Source organism: Homarus americanus, unplaced genomic scaffold, assembly GCF_018991925.1.
Source record: "Homarus americanus isolate GMGI-L3 unplaced genomic scaffold, GMGI_Hamer_2.0 scaffold23578, whole genome shotgun sequence".
Lineage (NCBI taxonomy): Eukaryota > Metazoa > Arthropoda > Malacostraca > Decapoda > Nephropidae > Homarus > Homarus americanus.
This window is the reverse complement of record NW_024733231.1, coordinates 9,849,856-9,872,514: the sequence shown is the minus strand read 5'-3', so window position 1 is coordinate 9,872,514 and position 22,659 is coordinate 9,849,856. Positions and strand designations below refer to the sequence as shown.

The 22,659-nt window shown below is 39.5% G+C and overlaps 1 protein-coding gene across 1 annotated transcript in view; it reads left to right on the top strand.

Annotated features, from left to right (window-relative positions):
- LOC121869749 (probable E3 ubiquitin-protein ligase HERC1) overlaps positions 1-22,659 on the top strand; it is a gene marked incomplete in the record, with an annotated part of 301,592 nt that overhangs the window by 229,674 nt on the left and 49,259 nt on the right. The window contains 6 exon segments of the mRNA XM_042371322.1: positions 5,222-5,374; positions 6,535-6,692; positions 11,269-11,407; positions 13,750-13,890; positions 14,432-14,553; positions 18,268-18,415. Coding sequence (XP_042227256.1) covers positions 5,222-5,374; positions 6,535-6,692; positions 11,269-11,407; positions 13,750-13,890; positions 14,432-14,553; positions 18,268-18,415 — 861 coding nt within the window.

Below are 22,659 nucleotides of genomic sequence, written 5' to 3'. Positions count from 1 at the left end.
ATATATTTCTTTACCATTAACTTTGGCAATATCCCCTATTATATCCTAACCCAGCCTGTTGTATGCCCTTACTAGATCTATCTGCATGAGGGTCATTGATAACAATTGTGGCACTTTAAAATATTCAGAGAATTTGGATGTTGGAACAGTCTCAGCTTTAATAATGGGAATCTATCAGGAAAGGAGAGCCAATTTGTGAAGGATGCATTTATGAAAGGCTTTTCAGGAGCTGAACCATTTTGTATATTATGAATCTCTGGTGCAATATTTATATAGTAATGGTAGCGTAGTTTAATAATGATTCTGTTCATGTACAGTTGTATTAAGGTCGTCAAATGAGGCTCCCTATATACAGATTAATGGTAGTTTGAACCTTTTAGAAAGTAAGCAAATATATTCCATTATAGTACAGGTGTACCCCGATAACTGACGCATTTAGGGACCGGGGAAAGTCATTGGTTAGTGAATCAACGGTTATCAAGACAATTAATCCCATAAGAACATAACAAATTCAGAGGGTTAAGGACCGGCCACCCTCCAAAACTCCCATCTACCCTTGATATATCTCTGTACTGTACACTGTCAAGCTAGTACATAATGTATGTTGGACAGGGTGTGTCCTGCTAGTACATAATGTATGTTGGACATGGTGTGTCCTGCTAGTACATAATGTATGTTGGACATGGTGTGTCCTGCTAGTACATAGTGTATGTTGGACAGGGTGTGTCCTGCTAGTACATAATGTATGTTGGACATGGTGTGTCCTGCTAGTACATAATGTATGTTGGACATGGTGTGTCCTGCTAGTACATAATGTATGTTGGACATGGTGTGTCCTGCTAGTACATAATGTATGTTGGACATGGTGTGTCCTGCTAGTACATAATGTATGTTGGACAGGGTGTGTCCTGCTAGTACATAATGTATGTTGGACATGGTGTGTCCTGCTAGTACATAATGTATGTTGGACATGGTGTGTCCTGCTAGCACATAAGTTGGACATGGTGTGTCCTGTAGCACATAATGTATGTTGGACATGGTGTGTCCTGCTAGTACATAATGTATGTTGGACAGGGTGTGTCCTGCTAGTACATAATGTATGTTGGACATGGTGTGTCCTGCTAGTACATAATGTATGTTGGACATGGTGTGTCCTGCTAGTACATAATGTATGTTGGACATGGTGTGTCCTGCTAGTACATAATGTATGTTGGACATGGTGTGTCCTGCTAGTACATAATGTATGTTGGACATGGTGTGTCCTGCTAGTACATAATGTATGTTGGACATGGTGTGTCCTGCTAGTACATAATGTATGTTGGACAGGGTGTGTCCTAGTACATAATGTATGTTGGACAGGGGTGTGTCTGCTGGTAATGTATGTTGGACATGGTGTGTCCTGCTAGTACATAATGTATGTTAGTACATAATGTATGTTGGACATGGTGTGTCCTGCTGGTACATAATGTATGTTGGACATGGTGTGTCCTGCTAGTACATAATGCATGTTGGACACAGTGTGTCCCTAGTACATAATGTATGTTGGACATGGTGTGTCCTGCTAGTACACTAGCTGTACATAATGATATGGTGTGTTGGACACATGTCCTGCTAGTACATAATGTATGTTGGACAGGGGTGTGTCCTGCTAGTACATAATGTATGTTGGACATGGTGTGTCCTGCTAGTACATAATGTATGTTGGACATGGTGTGTCCTGCTAGTACATAATGTATGTTGGACAGGGTGTGTCCTGCTAGTACATAATGTATGTTGGACATGGTGTGTCCTGCTAGTACATAATGTATGTTGGACATGGTGTGTCCTGCTAGTACATAATGTATGTTGGACAGGGTGTGTCCTGCTAGTACATAATGTATGTTGGACATGGTATGTCCTGCTAGTACATAATGTATGTTGGACATGGTGTGTCCTGCTAGTACATAATGTATGTTGGACAGGGTGTGTCCTGCTAGTACATAATGTATGTTGGACATGGTGTGTCCTGCTAGTACATAATGTATGTTGGACATGGTGTGTCCTGCTAGTACATAATGTATGTTGGACAGGGTGTGTCCTGCTAGTACATAATGTATGTTGGACATGGTGTGTCCTGCTAGTACATAATGTATGTTGGACATGGTGTGTCCTGCTAGTACATAATGTATGTTGGACATGGTGTGTCCTGCTAGTACATAGTGTATGTTGGACAGGGTGTGTCCTGCTAGAACATAATGTATGTTGGACATGGTGTGTCCTGCTAGTACATAATGTATGTTGGACATGGTGTGTCCTGCTAGTACTATGTTGGACATGGTGTGTCCTGCTAGTATGTGTATGTTGGACATGTGTTGTGTCATGGTGTGTCCTGCTAGTACATAATGTATGTTGGACATGGTGTGTCCTGCTAGTACATAATGTATGTTGGACAGGGTGTGTCCTGCTAGTACATAATGTATGTTGGACATGGTGTGTCCTGCTAGTACATAATGTATGTTGGACAGGGTGTGTCCTGCTAGTACATAATGTATGTTGGACATGGTGTGTCCTGCTAGTACATAATGTATGTTGGACAGGGTGTGTCCTGCTAGTACATAATGTATGTTGGACATGGTGTGTCCTGCTAGTACATAATGTATGTTGGACAGGGTGTGTCCTGCTAGTACATAATGTATGTTGGACATGGTGTGTCCTGCTAGTACATAATGTATGTTGGACATGGTGTGTCCTGCTAGTACATAATGTATGTTGGACATGGTGTGTCCTGCTAGTACATAATGTATGTTGGACAGGGTGTGTCCTGCTAGTACATAGTGTATGTTGGACAGGGTGTGTCCTGCTAGTACATAATGTATGTTGGACATGGTGTGTCCTGCTAGTACATAATGTATGTTGGACATGGTGTGTCCTGCTAGTACATAATGCATGTTGGACAGGGTGTGTCCTGCTAGTACATAATGTATGTTGGACAGGGTGTGTCCTGCTAGTACATAATGTATGTTGGACATGGTGTGTCCTGCTAGTACATAATGTATGTTGGACAGGGTGTGTCCTGCTGGTACATAGTGTATGTTGGACAGGGGTGTGTCCTGCTAGTACATAATGTATGTTGGACATAGTGTGTCCTGCTAGTACATAATGTATGTGACTGGACGTGGTGGACAGGGGTGTGTCCTGCTGGTACATAATGTATGTTGGACAGGGTGTGTCCCTTAACAGTACATAATGTATGTTGGACATGGTGTGTCCTGCTAGTACATAATGTATGTTGGACATGGTGTGTCCTGCTAGTACATAATGTATGTTGGACATGGTGTGTCCTGCTGGTACATAATGTATGTTGGACATGGTGTGTCCTGCTAGTACATAATGCATGTTGGACATGGTGTGTCCTGCTAGTACATAATGTATGTTGGACATGGTGTGTCCTGCTAGTACATAATGTATGTTGGACAGGGTGTGTCCTGCTAGTACATAATGTATGTTGGACATGGTGTGTCCTGCTAGTACATAATGTATGTTGGACATGGTGTGTCCTGCTAGTACATAATGTATGTTGGACAGGGTGTGTCCTGCTAGTACATAATGTATGTTGGACATGGTATGTCCTGCTAGTACATAATGTATGTTGGACATGGTGTGTCCTGCTAGTACATAATGTATGTTGGACAGGGTGTGTCCTGCTAGTACATAATGTATGTTGGACATGGAGTAGCCTGCTAGTACATAATGTATGTTGGACAGGGTGTGTCCTGCTAGTACATAATGTATGTTGGACAGGGTGTGTCCTGCTAGTACATAATGTATGTTGGACGGGGTGTGTCCTGCTGGTACATAATGTATGTTGGACATGGTGTGTCCTGCTGGTACATAATGCATGTTGGACTTGGGTGTGTCCTGCTTGTTTGTCATATGTTGGACATGGTGTGTCCTGCTAGTACATAATGTATGTTGGACAGGGTGTGTCCTGCTAGTACATAATGTATGTTGGACATGGTGTGTCCTGCTAGTACATAATGTATGTTGGACAGGGTGTGTCCTGCTAGCACACAATGTATGTTGGACAGGGTGTGTCCTGCTAGTACATAATGTATGTTGGACAGGGTGTGTCCTGCTAGTACATAATGTATGTTGGACATGGTGTATCCTGCTAGTACATAATGTATGTTGGACAGGGTGTGTCCTGCTAATTGCACATAATGGCTTATGTGTTGGACAGGGGTGTGTCCTGCTAATTTACACAATGTACATGTTGGACAGGGGTGTGTCCTGCTAGTACATAATGTATGTTGGACAGGGTGTGTCCTGCTAGTACATAATGTATGTTGGACAGGGTGTGTCCTACTAGTACATAATGTATGTTGGACATGGTGTGTCCTGCTAGTACATAATGTATGTTGGACATGGTGTGTCCTGCTAGTACATAATGTATGTTGGGCATGGTGTGTCCTGCTAGTACATAATGCATGTTGGACATGGTGTGTCCTGCTAGTACATAATGTATGTTGGACAGGGTGTGTCCTGCTAGTACACAATGTATGTTGGACATGGTGTGTCCTGCTAGTACAAAATGTATGTTGGACATGGTGTGTCCTGCTAGTACATAATGTATGTTGGACATGGTGTGTCCTGCTAGTACATAATGTATGTTGGACAGGGTGTGTCCTGCTAGTACATAATGTATGTTGGAAAGGGTGTGTCCTGCTAGTACATAGTTTATGTTGGACAGGGTGTGTCCTGCTAGTACATAATGTATGTTGGACAGGGTGTGTCCTGCTAGTACATAATGTATGTTGGACATGGTGTGTCCTGCTAGTACATAATGCATGTTGGACATGGTGTGTCCTGCTAGTACATAATGTATGTTGGACATGGTGTGTCCTGCTAGTACATAATGTATGTTGGACAGGGTGTGTCCTGCTAGTACATAATGTATGTTGGACAGGGTGTGTCCTGCTAGTACATAGTGTATGTTGGACAGGGTGTGTTCTGCTAGTACATAATGTATGTTGGACAGGGTGTGTCCTGCTAGTACATAATGCATGTTGGACAAGGTGTGTCCTGCTAGTACATAATGCATGTTGGACATGGTGTGTTCTTGGCACTTGTGTTTCTTGAGTGGAAACATCTCACAAGCCTTCTTACTGTAGTGCTGTACAAGATCTCTTATTTTAGAATTAATGAATGAAAACCTTGAGCAATTAATTATAAATACTTTCAGGTACAATGGTGTGACTGGGATACAAGTATTAGTGACATAGCTGTGGCACTGCTGGAGCCAGTTGAACCACCACCATTTGATGTTTCAAAAATAACCGGATTAACAGCTCAAGTTATTACTCAGATCATGAGGCTTGCAGGACTCACCCAAGAGGTCAGTGATAAGTCTAATGTTTTATAACAATTAGCCTTCGTAGTATAATAATGTAATTCTTATGTATTTGACAGTGTTTACAAGGAAAGTCCCAGATATTGAGAGCAACGACCACCTCAAGACAAGGTAGATGTTGTTGTCGTGTAATATGAGTGACATTTTCCGCACTTTATCACATGACTGTGTAGAAGTCATCACCAGCTGCTCTGAGGTATATACAAGAAGGTGGTGTGTATGTAGGCAGTTACCTCCCCCACCCCCACACCTACTTCCCCCACCCCCACACTTACCTCCCCCCACCCCCACACTTACCTCCCCTCACCCCCACACTTACCTCTCCCCCCACCCCCCACACTTACCTCCCCCTCACCCCCCACACTTACCTCTCCCCACCCCCCACACTTACCTCTCCCCCCCACACTTACCTCTCCCCCCACCCCCACCTCTCCCCCACCCCCACACTTACCTCTCCCCCACCATGTTAGTTGAGTGCCACCATCAACACCATGTTATGATTCTGTGTCATTCAGGTTTAGTTGTATTCTGGTAGTTAGGATGTGTCGACAGAGTTAATGCTTACCTGTAGTGTATAGAGTGAAGGAAGTACTGTTATGGTACATGAACAAAAGTTATAATCATTTCCTGAAGTGTTAACTATACCCATTCCATGCTAACCTAGCCAATAAGCCACGCCTCTCTTAAGTACTAAAAGCTGATTGGTTCATAGAAAATTCAAAACTAAATGTTTTCATAGTTGGTAGGCAGACCTGTTCTTATCTAAAATAATGTTAAAAGTATTAACTATCAAATGCAAATGATTTCAAGGAATTAGCACTTCAGAGAGTATGTTAGAAAATTTTAAATATGTATTATAAAAGGTTGATATAAAAACACGCTTACTAACCAATCACCTATTTGTAGCGATAGACGAAGGGCGGGGCTTATGGGCCAGGTTAACTTGGAAATATAATAGTTTTTTGTTTTCAACATTTACTGTTTTAAGACATTACATTGCACATTAACACTGTAAGAATATTATGGCTTACAGGTCATGATCTTGGCTTCTCTGACCACAACTAAACTCTCCCAATTTGGTGTAGACAGTTTTGTTTAGGAGAAAAGTGGTTGTATTAGTGTATTTTTATATCAAATATTTTCAGGTTGAATTTCCCAAAGTGACTTACAATCATGAGACTGATGAGCTGCAGACATCATCCATTGGCAGTCTTGTGTCTCCTCATGTGCCTCAGTCCTTGCCGGCCACCACAGCCAACTCACGAGGACCATCACACACATCCAGTCCACACAAAGACTCCAGGTGTGAGATTAATGGTTCTCTCGCCTTGAAGTGGTGTGTGTGTGTGTGTATGTGTGTGTGTGTGTGTGTGCGTCATGCGTGCGTGATTGACAACTGCATTCCAGAGTATTGATGTGTTTAGACAGATGCAGAGACATATTAAACAGTACTGTACACATCATAAAGGCTGCTTGTGTTTATGTTAAATTTAAAGATAAGCAAAAATTGCATTAGTTCACCATGATAGCGCTGTGTTCTATACAAACTTGTCTCGAGGTTTAGTTTGATACATTTTACATTTGGAAGATTCCCTTGAGGTGTGATTTTGCCTCCCTTGCTACCTTCAGTTCATTATTCCATATATATATATATATATATATATATATATATATATATATATATATATATATATATATATATATATATATATATATATATATATATATATATATATATATATATATATATATATATATATATATATATATATATATATATATATATATATATATATATATATATATATATATATATATATATATATATATATATATATATATATATATATATATATATATATATATATATATATATATATATATATATATATATATATATATATATATATATATATATATATATATATATATATATATATATATATATATATATATATATATATATATATATATATATATATATATATATATATATATATATATTGATAAAATCACCGGGAAAATGGAAACAGCGGGCACCTTAGCTTTAGTCTTTATTCAAGACATCTTCATGACTGGATTACATGGATAGAGAGGCTTAAATATACAGGGTGACCTTAAAAACATGAGGTCAGGTCATAATGATGTCATCCACTAATCCCCACACCAACACACGTGAGAGAGCTTAAGAGAAGGGGTGGCGTGACTAGTCAGGTCAGGTCAAAGTAAGCCCACAAAATAACTATCATACATCTAGATCAAAGGTTTTCAAAGCATTTTTTAACCTTGGGCCACTGACAAATAAATTTATGTAACATATTATCAGTTTTGAACTGACCATCACTAAGGTTTATTGATTTTAATTCCTTAATCAAACTAGCTTCAACCAGAAGTCTTTCTGTGACATAAGATGATTTAAATACTTCTAAGCTTTTTCCCAAGCAATGGGGTGATTATTATTTCTAACATGAACGAACAAGGCACTGCTTTCAGATGCTGTTCTGATATTATACTTATGTTGTTTGATTCTGAGCTGCAGTGTTTTTCCTGTCTGTCCTACATAATTACAATTACATTTGCTACATGGAATACAATAAACACTTCCATTTACATTCAAACTTGGGCTATTTCTTATTAACATATTGGTAATGGTTGAGTCATACTTAGAAACATTAATATTTAGAAGCTTGAGGACGAACTAACGGGACAAATTCATTACGATAGGGCAGAGTCAAAATATTCTAAGTGAGGAACTTGTCTGGTTTGAGAGGAATGAAAGGATTTTTAGCCCTTTTTAAACAACGATCAACAAACACAGAAGGGTACCGAGTTTCTGTGCAATGGAGCGAATGTGTTTCAATTCATCATCAATAAATTCAGAAGTCACAAATCACGTAGACATCTTAGAACATAGCAGAAAAAACTGACATTTTGGTAGACTCAAGGTGATTCGATAACAATGAATGAAACTGTCTACCTGTGTGGGCTTTCTGTACACCTTAAATTTATAGTTTTGGCCATTTCTCATGATAAGCATATCAAGGAATGGAAGGGATCCATTATTCTCTTTCAATTTTGAATGTGATACTTGGGACAATATCATTAAGCTTGTCTAAAATTCCAATGGGTCACTGTTTTAGGCCAAGACAAAACATCATCTACATATCTATACCATGGAGGAATAAAGTCCACTATATTGGGTAGTAATCTAGACTCAAAAAACTCCATATAAATACAGGCTAGAGGAGCAGAAAGACAATTACCCATGCTCATGCCAAATATTTCCTTGTAGAACTTCCCATTTGCTCTAAACACATTGTCGAGTACGCATAACTTTATCAATTTCAGGAAAGTATCATGTTCAATAGTTAAATCTAACAGTTGTAATTTATCTTTAAGAAATGAAAGTATGTCTTTCACAGGTACTCTAGTGAACAGTGAATTTACATCAAAACTTATTAATTCACAAGGTTCATTGTGTTTCTTGAGTTTATCAATTAAATCACTGCTATTGTGTATATGTGACTTAGATATTTGGCCTGTAAGAGGGGTTATCATCTTTACCAACTTGGATCATTTGTAAGTAACAGAACCCACAGAACTCACGATAGGACGCAATGGATTGTTAAGCTTGTGTGTTTTGATCAATCCATACATATAAGGTAAAGTGGGATTGATTGGAGAGAGCTGTTTGATGAGATCGGGGTTCTTTTTCAATAACATCTTCATTTTGGAATTAGATAACTTTTTAGTATTTTCAGGGGATCTTTAGGTAAGCTCACAATACTTTTTCATCACTAAGTAATGAATTCATCTTATCATTGTGGTCACTTTTATCCAAAATAACAATAGTATTAGACTTATCAGCCTTGGTAATATGGATATTCTTATTTCTTTTCAAGTTTATCAAGGCTGTTTCAAATCTTTTTCATTATCTGTGATTGCCTGCGAAAGACGAACTTTCATAGCGGGTTTTCCATTATCGCGGTGAGTGTTCGACTCGAGACTATTTTAGATTCGCCCCCAACCCCCACCGCCACCCTGCCTGACTGCCTGTTTTAGCTCATAAAATTCATACAAATTACCCAGCCAGAATATAATTTACATTGCTGGAATTCTTACACTATGATGATCATTTTGAATATAAACATCATAGATTTTGCATTAGACATACAAATTTTAGATATAAAGTTTACTCTGAGTAAATATGTTATTTTTGTGCAAAATATATGACATTTGTATTCAAAATATTCTTGGGCTTACAAGGAATCCAGCAATGTCAATTATATTATCCTAACTTAGTTTGAGGTATTATTTATTACTAAAAGGTAAATATTCTGGTTTTCCCACACATCTGGTGGGACGGTTGGTGGGGTGTGGGGGAGGGAGGGCGACGACCATCTGTTGAAGAATATTTTTTTTATTAACTGAAGATTTTTATTTTAGCTCATAAAATTCATACAAATTACCGGTCAGAATATAATTTACATTGCTGGAATTCTTATAATTTGATGATCATTTTGAATATAAACATCATAGATTTTGCATTAGACATTATGACATTTATATTCAAAATATTCCTGGTCTTACAAGGAATCCAGCAATGTCAATTATATTATCCTAACTTTAATCTGAGGTATTATTTAATACTAAATGTTAAAATTTAGTTTTTCACCCAACATCTCTTGAAGGGAGGATTGGTGGGGGGTGGGGGGAGGGTTGGGACTGCCCCACGGTTGGAAGAAGGCAAGTTGGGGTACTTGATTGACAGATAGTGTTGTGAAGAATATTTTTTATTAACTGAAGATATATGTTTTAGCTCATAAAATTCATACAAATTACCCGGCCAGAATATAATATACATTGCTGGAATTCTTACAATTTGGTGATCATTTTGAATATAAACATCATAGATTTTGCATTAGACATACAAATTTTAGATATAAAGTTTACTCTGAGTAAATATGTTATTTTTTGTGCAAAATATATGACATTTGTATTCAAAATATTCCTGGTCTTACAAGGAATCCAGCAATGTCAATTGTATTATCCTAACTTTAGTTTGAGGTATTATTTATTAAAATTTAGTGGTTTCCCCCAAAAATTTCTCAGAGAGGGAAGAGCCAGCAGTGTTGTGTGAGAAGAGGGGGAGGGAGTCGAGTCCATTATTTGAATGGACATTAACTTGGCGACTGTATTTCTCTATTTCTCTTAAGTATTAATTGTGTGCATGTACCATCATAAAATTAAGATGTTATTTTTACTAGAACATAGGTATTGTGTCGGAAAAAGTGGAGTTTGGGGATGTGCCAGTTTCTATTGGAATTAATCCCATATGTTCTGTTGTTCACTTAGCGCGGTTTTCACTTAACACGGTACCCTCTGGGTTTTATTGACCACCTTAAGTGGGGTACTACTGTATATAATTTTTTTTTTTTTTTTTTTTCATCCTGTTTAATGTATCATCCACCCCATCTCCTGGCAAACACACATTCATCCTATTTCTGTTTTTAGCACAGAACACTAGTTACCTTTCCTGAGAATCCCCAACAATTAAGATTTTTGTACCTTCCTTGTCAGCCTTTTCTTGACTATTTTACTGCCCATTTCATATACTAAAGAACTAAAAAAGTTAGTACACTTAGTTGTTTTCGTTTCCTTCTTGTCTTTTTTTTCACCATCAGTTTGGTCGTTCCTCTCATCACTATCCTCCATTGCCCTGTATTGTGGTCTTTTTTTTCTTTTATGGAATCACCAAAGTACAGAAAATGTTACTCCGACCTTGATATGTCATAATAAATATTTTGTTGTACTTACCCTGTATGTGTGTTAATGAAGAGCTTCACATTGTTGACCGATTGTGACATTGTTTACTACAGAGTCAGCTCTGATGGCATGACGATGGAGTTGCTGACTGATCAGTTAGTTACAAACATCATGGATGAGGTGACGGGCCGCTCGCTTGACTCCTCAGATCGTCATGAGCCTCCACAACCACCACACCGGGGGTCTTCCTTGGTAAGTTGTTTGTTGTTTTAAAACATGTTAGCAAAGAAACAATTTAAGAGTAACAGATTTCTTTATGCTATTTGGTTGTGAAGTCGTAACAGAGATTGGTTTGGCGTCGCTCGGGGATGCCGTGTTCTTCCGCGAGTGAGGGCAGCGCGCCGAGCCGAGAGAGCATAGCGAGGCCAGACAAGAGAGGGTGATGCGACATAAAAAGTAGTCTGTGACAACGCAAAACAACGTTGTACCGAATTTTTGGTCTTCAAAGTTTAGCTACATAGTATTGAAACAACGTTACGCGAGAACTTTCTGTATTGTCAAAATAAGAGAAACAATTGAGACCTGGCATTTGTGTGTAAATGAGACAGAAATTCAGTCACAACTTTTGTGATGCCATATGGCAGCAGGGTCTACCATTAGACAATACATTATGCTTCCAATATCTTCCCAGGCGGTAGTACCTCCCTGTTTGATAGCTGCCTACTACCTGCTATCTTTATAATGGAAACAGTGTAGTTGGTAGGCAGTGATTGTTTTTGCCACTGTATTGTATTAACATGCATGTACTGTATGTTAATGAGCTCTGTAAAGCATCATGAGGAATAAAAACTTTGGAAATATGTTTAAAAAGTGTATTTAAAGCAGTGATAAAAATATTTGCAGTATTATCAATGAATGCATGAAAATTATATAATATACTTTATTTATTCAATAACATTTCTTGATATTCTCAAAATACATATTGTACTGTGTGAGTCATTAAGCTCCATGTTGAGTTGTCAAGTTCACTTTCAGTCACTGTATTGTGCTGAAGTGAGTCATTTAAACTAATGCTGTCACAGATAATTATGACTCCTCAGTACATGACTCACAGGTGTTGCTCTTTTAGCAGTATCATACTTTTACTTTTGTCCTCTTCACCACTGATCAGCTCGTTAGCCTCTTGGGCGATTGGTTACGTCTCTGTTACACACTGTTGGCAAGTACTGCGCATGCACCGGCACCTGAATATACCTGAACCTGCTTCAGTGTTGGTCAAGTCTGGTCTTGAAGGAGCTCACACTCGATGCCGTCACAAAACTCTGGTAGATTGTTCCAGGAGTTCACAACTCTCACTCCGAAAAAGTTACCCCTCACAGTTATCCAGACTTGCGGCTTCTTTAACCTTGAGCTGTGTCCCCTTGTGGGGCGAGCGTCCGCCAGCTCCAGGTAAGGACACTCAACTGAGTAGTGCCCTCTGAGATGCTTGTGCAGCTCAATCAGATCTCCCCTTGTCCGTCTGTAGTACAAGCGTGGCAAGTTCAGGCACTCCAATCTCTTCGGGTAGCTGAGGTGCCACAGTGCAGGCACCAATCTGTTGGCCCTCCTTTGGACATTTTCAATCAGCTGACAGTCCCTCCAGGCGGGGAAGTACTTCACTCTTGAAGATCGTTACGAAGGACGTAACATCTAGATATCTGAATGACCTTCTTCTCACAATGGCCCGAAAACTTCAGTTCACTGTCAACATACACACCTAGGTCCTTTTTACATTCTGTCTCATTTAATGTAGTCTCTTCGTCCTGTTGGGACATATGATACGCCTCCTTACCATTGGTATGTTCCAGGTGAATCCTCTTACACTTCGTGACATTGAATCTCAGCAGCCATTTCTTTGACCATTCTTGGAGCTCACAGAGGTCCTTGTGCAGCTCTTTACAGTCCGCTTGGTTCTTATTTTCCCGAAATAACTTGGCATCGTCTCCAAACATTTGTATGGAGGAGTGTACAAGGTCAGGCATGTCATTTATGAAGCAAACAAACAACAGCGGGCCCAATGCACTGCCCTGTGGTACCCCGCTTGTGACAGGTACAGATGACGATTTCGTGCCATTAACCACCACACACTGCTTGCGGTCATGTAGAAAGTCTTCTACCCACGCCAGGACATTTCCCCGAATCCCATACCCTTCCAGTTTAATTTTCAGCCTTTCTTGGGGTACACTGTCAAAAGCCTTGGCAAAATCTAGGTAATTATTGTCGATATTACCACCCTGATCTAGAGTATGAGTTCAAATATCCATTACCCTGAGTAATTGTGTCAAGCAGGAGCGCCCCGGCATAAAACAGTGTTGGGAATCAGTTACGAGGTTGTTTCATTGTGGATGGCTCTCCTCACCTGGCCTCACTCCTTCACCTATAAAGGCTGTGTCACTTATGCTTCCACCTATGCTTTGTGTTTTTGTTAAAATTTGCCAACTTTTCATCTATCATGAACTTACTCTGCCCATACAACAGTCGTGACAGCTCATCCTTTTTCCAGTTGACTACAATATGGTAATACGTACTGTAATAGTGTGGTGTTTGTTTTACAGACTGGAGAGTTGAGTCAAGAGGAAGGCATGGCGCTCCGCTTGGCTTTCCTTCAGAGTGCCAGTCTGCGGGCCATATGTGCCATCATGAATTGTCCACGTTATGCCGAGATGCTCCTCGTACCAAAGTCTGTGCAGGAAAAGGTATGCATATTGTATGAGTTTGAGGAATAATTCACAAAGTTAAGTCTGTTATCAAAGTTCCTTTATTATTTTACATGAGTGGGTCTTGAGCTTCAGGTTGATCCATCACTGCTTGTACCCTGCTCTCTTCTCTCTGCCCAATTGTCTTCACATCAAGGTGTTCACCAGCCCAAGATATCAAATGAGAGAGATGTAAACAAACCTTAATTTCCCGGCTTTGTTGTGTTGTTGTTTTCGGGGATTAGCCTACCGGACATAGATCACTGACCCACATTGGGGCCTGAGGGGCAAAAATTTAATACTCCTGTAATAATAATAATAATTCAGATTAAAAAAAAAAAAAAAAAAAAAAGAAGAAGAAGAAGGCTGCCGATCTACCTATTGGACAAGCTAAAATTGTTCCGGACCACGGAATGCCGGACTAGAGAGGTACAACCTGTACTATAAATTGTTCCTGGACATAGTTAATTTTTGGAGTGTTCCAGATGCCTGATAACAGTCCCACACGTGTGTACACAGTATAAAGTAAATGTTTTTGCAGGATGGAGGAGAGAAGGGGAGCTCAGTGTCACTCCTACATGAAGAAGATGAGATACGCACAGCCATAAGAGTACTGGTGAAGTGTATGGTGTCTGCTTGTACTCAGCCTCAGCCACTCAAGAGGTGAGTACAGTAATAATGATTAATTTGATTATGATTTAAACAACAGTAGTGTAGTTACCTTGTACTGTATGGTACTGAATGATACTATATTTTCTCCCTTAGGACCACTGTGTTGACTCCAGTAGACACTTAGTGTTACCGTCAAGTGAAGAGATACACATTACAGTAAAACATTGATAATTCGGCACATATGGGGCTCTGGCCTTGCCAAATTTTTCCAAATTCTGACGTATTGAGGCACCGCCCCTTACGAAAATACAACAATAAAAAATTATCTGCCCACATACGTATACTGTACAGTATAGTCTCGATTTACGCGGATTTCGTTTACGCGTTTGGTCATTTAAGCGGCACCTGGCCAGACCGGCAATTATTAGTTACTTGGTACATTCCATCATTTACGTGGGAAGCAGCGCCGGCAGGGTGCGCACAAGGTCCCCCAGTCAACAAAACATTACCAAGTTCTTCACCCGCCACCCACCACAGCCGGCCCAAGTCAGTGATATTGATAGTGAGGATATGGACTTTGAGGGGTTTGACAAAGAGGCCCTGCAAGCCTCTGTGGTGGATAGTGATACAGGTGAGGGCCAATAATCTGCCTTCTGCCTCGGAACCAGACCCCATCCCCTTGTGCCCAGCCATCTCTTCTACTAACGTAAGTGTTAAAAACCTAATATTATTGATATTTCTCTTAAATATTAATTGTGTGTGCATACCATCATAAAATTAAGATGTTATTTTTACTACAACGTACTATTGTGTCGGAAAAAGTGTAGTTTGGGGGTTGGCCCAGTCTCTATTTCAATTAATCCCATATGTTCTGTTATTTTGTTTACGTGTTCCTTGTTTTAAACGGACCTCCACGGGTTTTATTGACCGCATAAATCGAGACTATACTGTACATGCAATTACTAATTTTTAAAAAGTAACACTTACCAGCACTGCAGGTGAATGAATGAAGCATTTTAGTAGGTGAGAGGCATGGTAGGTAACACAGAGGCATGGGAGGTAACTCATGGAAAAGGTAGGTGATGCAGGGGGAATAGTAGGTGACACAGAGGCATGGTAGGTAACTCAGGTGATGGTAATGGAATCGCTACATAAACAGTAGCCAGTGCAGCACTTATATGTACTGTATACTACTGTAATTTGGTCATGCAAACAAAATAAAGAAAAAAAAAAAAAATAATTGTTTTCTCTACATACTATAATTCAAGTCTGAGTATGTAATTACAGTGGTCTCTCCATTAACGAGCGGTTCAATTTACGAGATTTCGGTTAATGAATTAGCTCCCATAAGGATTTTCAGTTCTATTAACGAGTACAACTTCTATTAACGACGGCCTTACGAGAAACATGCCTTGGAGTGCGCATCAGCTGATAGGCTAGTCCGCCAATACAGTAATCTGTTCTATGTTTACATTTGTTTCCAGTGGAGTAAATATCAAGAAAGTTGTGCTCCTGAATATTTTTGCATTTTTACATTAAGTTTATTGGTCATATATACAATGGAGAAATTATTATGAAACATAAAGAAGGCATTAGAGCCAATGCACTCTGTAAAGAATATGGCATGCCATCATCGACTGTCTCTAGAAATAAAGAAAAATAATATAAAATTAAAAAATAAGAAAAATGAGGAGCAATGTGTGTGTGTGTGTGTGTGTGTGTGTGAGAGAGAGAGGTGAATGTATGTGAAGGACACTCAGTGAGCTGTACTGCATGGCTGAGTCACCATCCCATGTGACTGTTATGAAAATGAAAGTAAGCACTGGGAGGCTTTATTTGACTTAATGCAACATCAGTATCCATAGATCTGTAATAAACAAGAATTACAAATTAAGAATGACTAAGCTTCAAGTAACAGAATTGGCTTAACACAAATAAACATAACATAAGAAATATAAGAGAACTTCAAACAATATAATCTATGGCACTAAACCAACTAAGCATAACACATCAGTGATGTCACGGCACACACACGCACGTCTCAGTCAGCTGGTTGACTCCACTGCCTTGACTGCCTGGCTGAACTGTGGCATCACTTAGATCAGTGGTTCCCAAACTTTTTAACATGAAACCCACTTTTGCTTTTTGTGAAGTCCTCACACCCCCCCCCCCTCTCCTTCCTTATATAATCATGAATAAATGACTTCAATTAGTTTCAGATTGTTGGACTAAATTAGAATTTTTACCAAAGAGGAAAAAGTTGGGAAACCTGGAAGATTCAGATAGCTGGAATTCACATTAAATGAAGCGCTCTGTAAATTAAATAAAATCTATGACATTGGATTTACAGTAATAGTGGAGACGTTCTGCATACAGTGGCTGGCCTAACGTGAATAGGGGAGGTTATTGGGTGTTCCTGGGCCAGTACAGTGGGAACCAAATTTTACCAGGGAGTGCTGAACATAATTCTGGTGCCCTAGATACTCTGTGGTGCAATGTATAGCACCTTATACCCAGAATATTGGGGCAATACAGCACCCTCCCTTCCTTCATCCATGTACTGACTGGAGTGAGCCAACACACACCAGGCTCCAACAATAACAAACACCAGACTGACCAAGTGTGGAGTGCAGTACGGCAAGTGTTACCCACGCGGCCAAATATGCCGTGATTTTCAGAGATAATTTTATGTAATTCGGCATTTCTCGAGTTATTTTATAATTAATTCCGAAATTATACAAATTATGTAAAATTCCAGGTTATTGAATGCCAAGTTATCAAGAGTTTACTGTATAGTCTTTATTTTGTCACATTAAATGATCAACAAAGCTTTATGTCATTTTGGAGTAGCAAATATCAGCCAGGAACTAACTCCATTACTGTACAGTATTAGTGCCACCTTGCCCCTATAGCCGTGATAAAGGTTCTCTCAGAAGTTTTACAGTATAGACAACTAATAATATGGGCATAGATCCTGAGGGGATGCATCTCCCACCCACGTACAGTAAGGTTGGGGGACATAATCACCCTCCTATAATTCATGTAATTCAGAAGAAAGTATTGAAAACCTCCCAAATTTTGAAGAAAAAATTTTTAATTTAATAATTTATCATTTTTCTGTTTTGCTCTTAAGAATCATTTTGAGAGAGAGAGCAGTCTGAGGTTAGTGTTCAGTGTTAGTTTAAAACCTGGCAGTGAGGTCAGCTAGGGAGACCAACATCCCCTCCTTACCCTTGACGAAGACCTGATAGTGAGGTCAGCTAAGGAGACCAACATCCCCTCCCCTCACTTGACTAAAACCTGGCAGTGAGGTCAGCTAGGGAGACCAACATCCCCTCCCCACCCTTGACTTAGACCTGACAGTGAGGTCAGCTAAGGAGACCAACATCCCCTCCCCTCACTTGACTAAAACCTGACAGTGAGGTCAGCTAAGGAGACCAACATCCCCTCCCCTCAGTTGACTAAAACCTGGCAGTGAGGTCAGCTAGGGAGACCAACATCCCCTCCCCACCCTTGACTTAGACCTGACAGTGAGGTCAGCAAAGGAGACCAACATCCCCTCCCCTCAGTTGACTAAAACCTGACAGTGAGGTCAGCTAAGGAGACCAACATCCCCTCCCCTCAGTTGACTAAAACCTGGCAGTGAGGTCAGCTAAGGAGACCAACATCCCCTCCCCTCAGTTGACTAAAACCTGGCAGTGAGGTCATGTGAACTATAACAGGTGTTGTCATGTGAGACTGTAACACAAATAACTCAATTTTCAGACAAGTGAGTGTGGCAGAGGTAGAGCGGTCACATCTGGTATTACACAACATGTCCATGAGGGCGTGGGCCGAGGACAGCCTTAGCGTGGCCGACACCCAGTCTCGTATCATGGCTCTAACAGCCAACGAGGAGAGGATCTCAGACCAGGTCAGGTGTTCCTCAAGGAAAACTCAAGCCCTCATTCCTTGTGTTCTTAACCTTTCTTAACCTTTCCTCTGAATAGTTAAGTTTCAGAGGGAAGTTGTCTGTTATCATGGAAAAAATTAAAACTTTCTTTTTATTTCTTTGTTAAACTAATTGACCATAAGGTTTAGACATAAGACATTAAATTTCTTGAAGGCAGTGCAGTGTTGTCACAGTGTGCTTGGTCTGTATTTCATGTGTACAGTATTATTAGTGCTGCCTCTCAGTTTACCTGGTACTGCCAGTTGTGTTCTTCACAATGGCCACATAACTCAAAAATCCTTAATATAAACATAATTTCCTCATAATAAATAAAGGAAATGGTGTGGCAGGGGGAGTGTATATACCATACACTGTAGGTAAATATTTCCTTCAATGTGTTTTATTTTTCATTTTATTTATTTATTTATTACTCACAATAAAAGCAAGAACACAATATGGTTAAATCAGTGGTAGAGAGGCTCAAGTCTCGACTCTTCATTGAATTATGGAGAGTTTTCATGTATGATGTGGACGGCCCTCTGACCTGACTCAAATCACCAGTAGTTCTCCTCTCACAGTGCAGCTTGAGTATTATAGTGTGTGTGAGGATGTTAGGAGAGCATTATAGTAATACAGGTTGTACCTCTCTAGTCCGGCAACCCCGGGACCTGACCGGTGCCGGACCATGGAAATTCACCCTTTTCCTGGATAGATAGTGATGTGTGCTTATGCTTGGAAGCACTAGCACCACTTTCTCTGCATCATGGTCTCTTTGAAGACATATTGAAGGGTTAAATGTTGTATAGTAGCTTCTCAAATTTCGCGAGTTTTTAATTCTTAACATATTTTATTGGAACACACAAAAAAATAAATAAAAAAAAAATTTTGACGGCAGAAACTTGAATTTCGACGGGTTTGAACGGCCCGCCAACGTGCAGACGACGTGCATAATCGTGTAAACAACGTCATTTCTCTTATGTACAAAAGATTCATTATTGTTTATTACTGAATGTCTTTTTGATTGAATTAATGTTTGTGTGCAAAATGAGCAATACAATTCATTAATAATACGTAGAATATTAAAACGCACGAGGAAATGACACAGCATTGTTTTCGTTGATTACAAAGCCAGTGACTGACTGGTTCTACATATAAAACTGAAGAAAATAAGACCTTGGTTGTAGCTGTAGTAAAATTAATATGGTTGTTTTAAGTAATGTTATTTAATGTTAATAAATGGAACAATAGAAGTAGCTAACGATAATGGTAAAGAAAAGAGAGATCGCTATGTAAGTGCGACATGTGAAAACATATCGTTTTTACTTCATAAGAATATGAAACAACACTTATTTACTGTTCATATATATTTTAATTAATGTTTCTGAATTTGTTTTTATTGAATTAATGTGTGTAAAAGTAAATTAACAATATAATTTATTAATAATACGTGGAATATTAGAGAGCGATGCGGCTGCCGCATTGTTTATGTTAAAGCTACTTAAACCAGTGACTGATTGGTTCTACATATAAAACTGAAGATGATATACCCTGACTTTGGCTGTAGTAAAATTAATGTAAAAATTAATATGGTTGTTTGAAGTACCTGTAATGTTATTTAATGTTAATAAATGGAACAATATAAGTAGCTAACCATAATGGTTAAAAAAGTGAGACTGCTTTATGTGGGTAGTACATGTGAAAACATATCAGTCATTACTCTACATAAGAATATAAAGCAACACTTATTTACTGCTCATATATATGGAAGGGTTAAATGTTGTACTCTGTATAGACAAGCAGAGAGAGAGAGAGAGCAGCTGAACTGCTGGCTGTAAACAAAACTTTCAGTTCCCACGCTTTTTTTTGTTTTTAATGGGATTAGCTCACCGGCATAGGTCACTGACCCACTTTGGGGAGTTGAGGCAAAAATTTAATACTCCTGTAATAATATTCAGATTAAGTAAAAAAAAAAAAAAAGCGTCTATCTACCTATTGGACAAACTAAAATGCCGGACCACGGGAGTTTCGGACCACAGAATGCCGGACTAGAGAGGTACAACCTGTAGTACTGTAATAATAATAATAATAATAATAATTAACAGTTTATTGAAAAAAGTTCTGCAGCCTGAAGGCTGAAAGTTTACATTAGACAAAAATAACTTATTACACACAAAGACATGGGGTGGGTGGGTCGTTTAACAAAAGCTGCCATTACTGAAAGAAGAAGGAACAATGATTGAACATACAAATTATTATGTGTGTGTGTGTGTGTGTGTGATAGAATATTATAGTGTGTGTATGTGGACATTAGGAGAGCATTATAGTGTGTGTGGGTGATAGGAGAGCATTATAGTGTGTGTGTGTGAATGATAGGAGAGCATTATAGTGTGTGTGTGTGGATGATAGGAGAGCATTATATTATGTGTGTGTGGATAGGAGAGCATTATGTTGTGTGTGTGGGTGATAGGAGAGCATTATATTGTGTGTATGTGTGATAGGAGAGCATTATGTTGTGTGTGTGGGTGATAGAGAGCATTATATTGTGTGTGTGGGTGATGGGGAGCATTATATTGTGTGTGGGTGATAGGAGGCATTATAGTGTGTGTGTGTGTGATAGAGAGCATTATGTGTGTGTGTGTGAGGATAGGAGAGCATTATAGTGTGTGTGTGTGGGTGATAGGAGAGCATTATAGTGTGTGTGTGTGTGTGTGTGGGTGATAGGAGAGATTATAGTGTGTGGTGTGGGTGATAGGAGAGCATTATATAGTGTGTGTGTGTGTGTGTGGGTGATAGGAGAGCTTATATTGTGTGTTTGTGTGGGTGATAGAGAGCATTATAGTGTGTGTGTGTGGGTGATAGGAGAGCATTATATTGTGTGTGTGTGTGTGTGTGTGGTGTGTAGGAGAGCATTATAGTGTGTGTGTGTGTGTGTGTGGGTATGGGAGGCATTATATTGTGTGTGTGTGTGTGTGTGGGTGATGGGAGGCATTATATTGTGTGTGTGTGTGGGTGATGGGAGGCATTATATTGTGTGTGTGTGTGTGGTGATAGGAGGCATTATATTGTGTGTGTGTGGGTGATAGGAGGCATTATAGTGTTTGTGTGTGTGTGTGTGTGGGTGATAGGAGAGCATTATATTGTGTGTGTGTGATGGAGAGCATTATATTGTGTGTGTGGGGTGATAGGAGGCATATTGTGTGTGTGTGGGTGATAGAGGCATTATATTGTGTGTGTGGGTGATAGGAGAGCATTATATTGTGTGTGTGTGATAGGAGAGCATTATATTGTGTGTGTGTGTGTGTGTGGGTGATGGGAGAGCATTATAGTGTGTGTGTGTGTGGGTGTGATAGGGAGAGCATTATATTGTGTGTGTGTGGGTGATAGGAGGCATTATATTGTGTGTGTGGTGTGTGTGTGTGTGATAGGAGAGCATTATATTGTGTGTGTGGGTGATAGGAGCATTATATTGTGTGTGTGGTGATAGAGAGCATTATATTGTGTGTGTGTGTGTGGGTGATAGAGCATTATATTGTGTGTGTGTGTGGGTGATAGGAGAGCATATATTGTGTGTGTGTGTGGGTGATAGGAGACATTATATTGTGTGTGTGTGGGTGATAGGAGACATTATATTGTGTGTGTGTAGTGATAGAGCATTATATTGTGTGTGTGTGTGGTGATAGGAGGCATTATATTGTGTGTGTGTGTGGGTGATAGGAGCATTATATTGTGTGTGTGGGTGATAGGAGAACATTATATGTGTGTGTGTGGATGGAGAGCATTATATTGTGTGTGTGTGTGGTGGGTGATGGGAGGCATTATATTGTGTGTGTGTGTGGGTGATAGGAGACATTATATTGTGTGTGTGTGTGATAGAGAGCATTATATTGTGTGTGTGTGTGGGATAGGAAGTATTATATTGTGTGGGTGATAGGAGAGCATTATATTGTGTGTGTGTGTGTGGGTGATAGGAGGCATTATGTTGTGTGTGTGTGTGTGTGGGTGATAGGAGAGCATTATATTGTGTGTGTGTGGGTGATAGGAGAGCATTATATTGTGTGTGTGTGGGTGATAGGAGAACATTATATTGTGGGTGATAGGAGCATTATATTGTGTGTGTGGGTGATAGGAGGCATTATATTGTGTGTGTGTGTGTGGGTGATAGGAGCATTATATTGTGTGGGTGATAGGAGAACATTATATTGTGTGTGTGTGGGTGGATGGAGAGC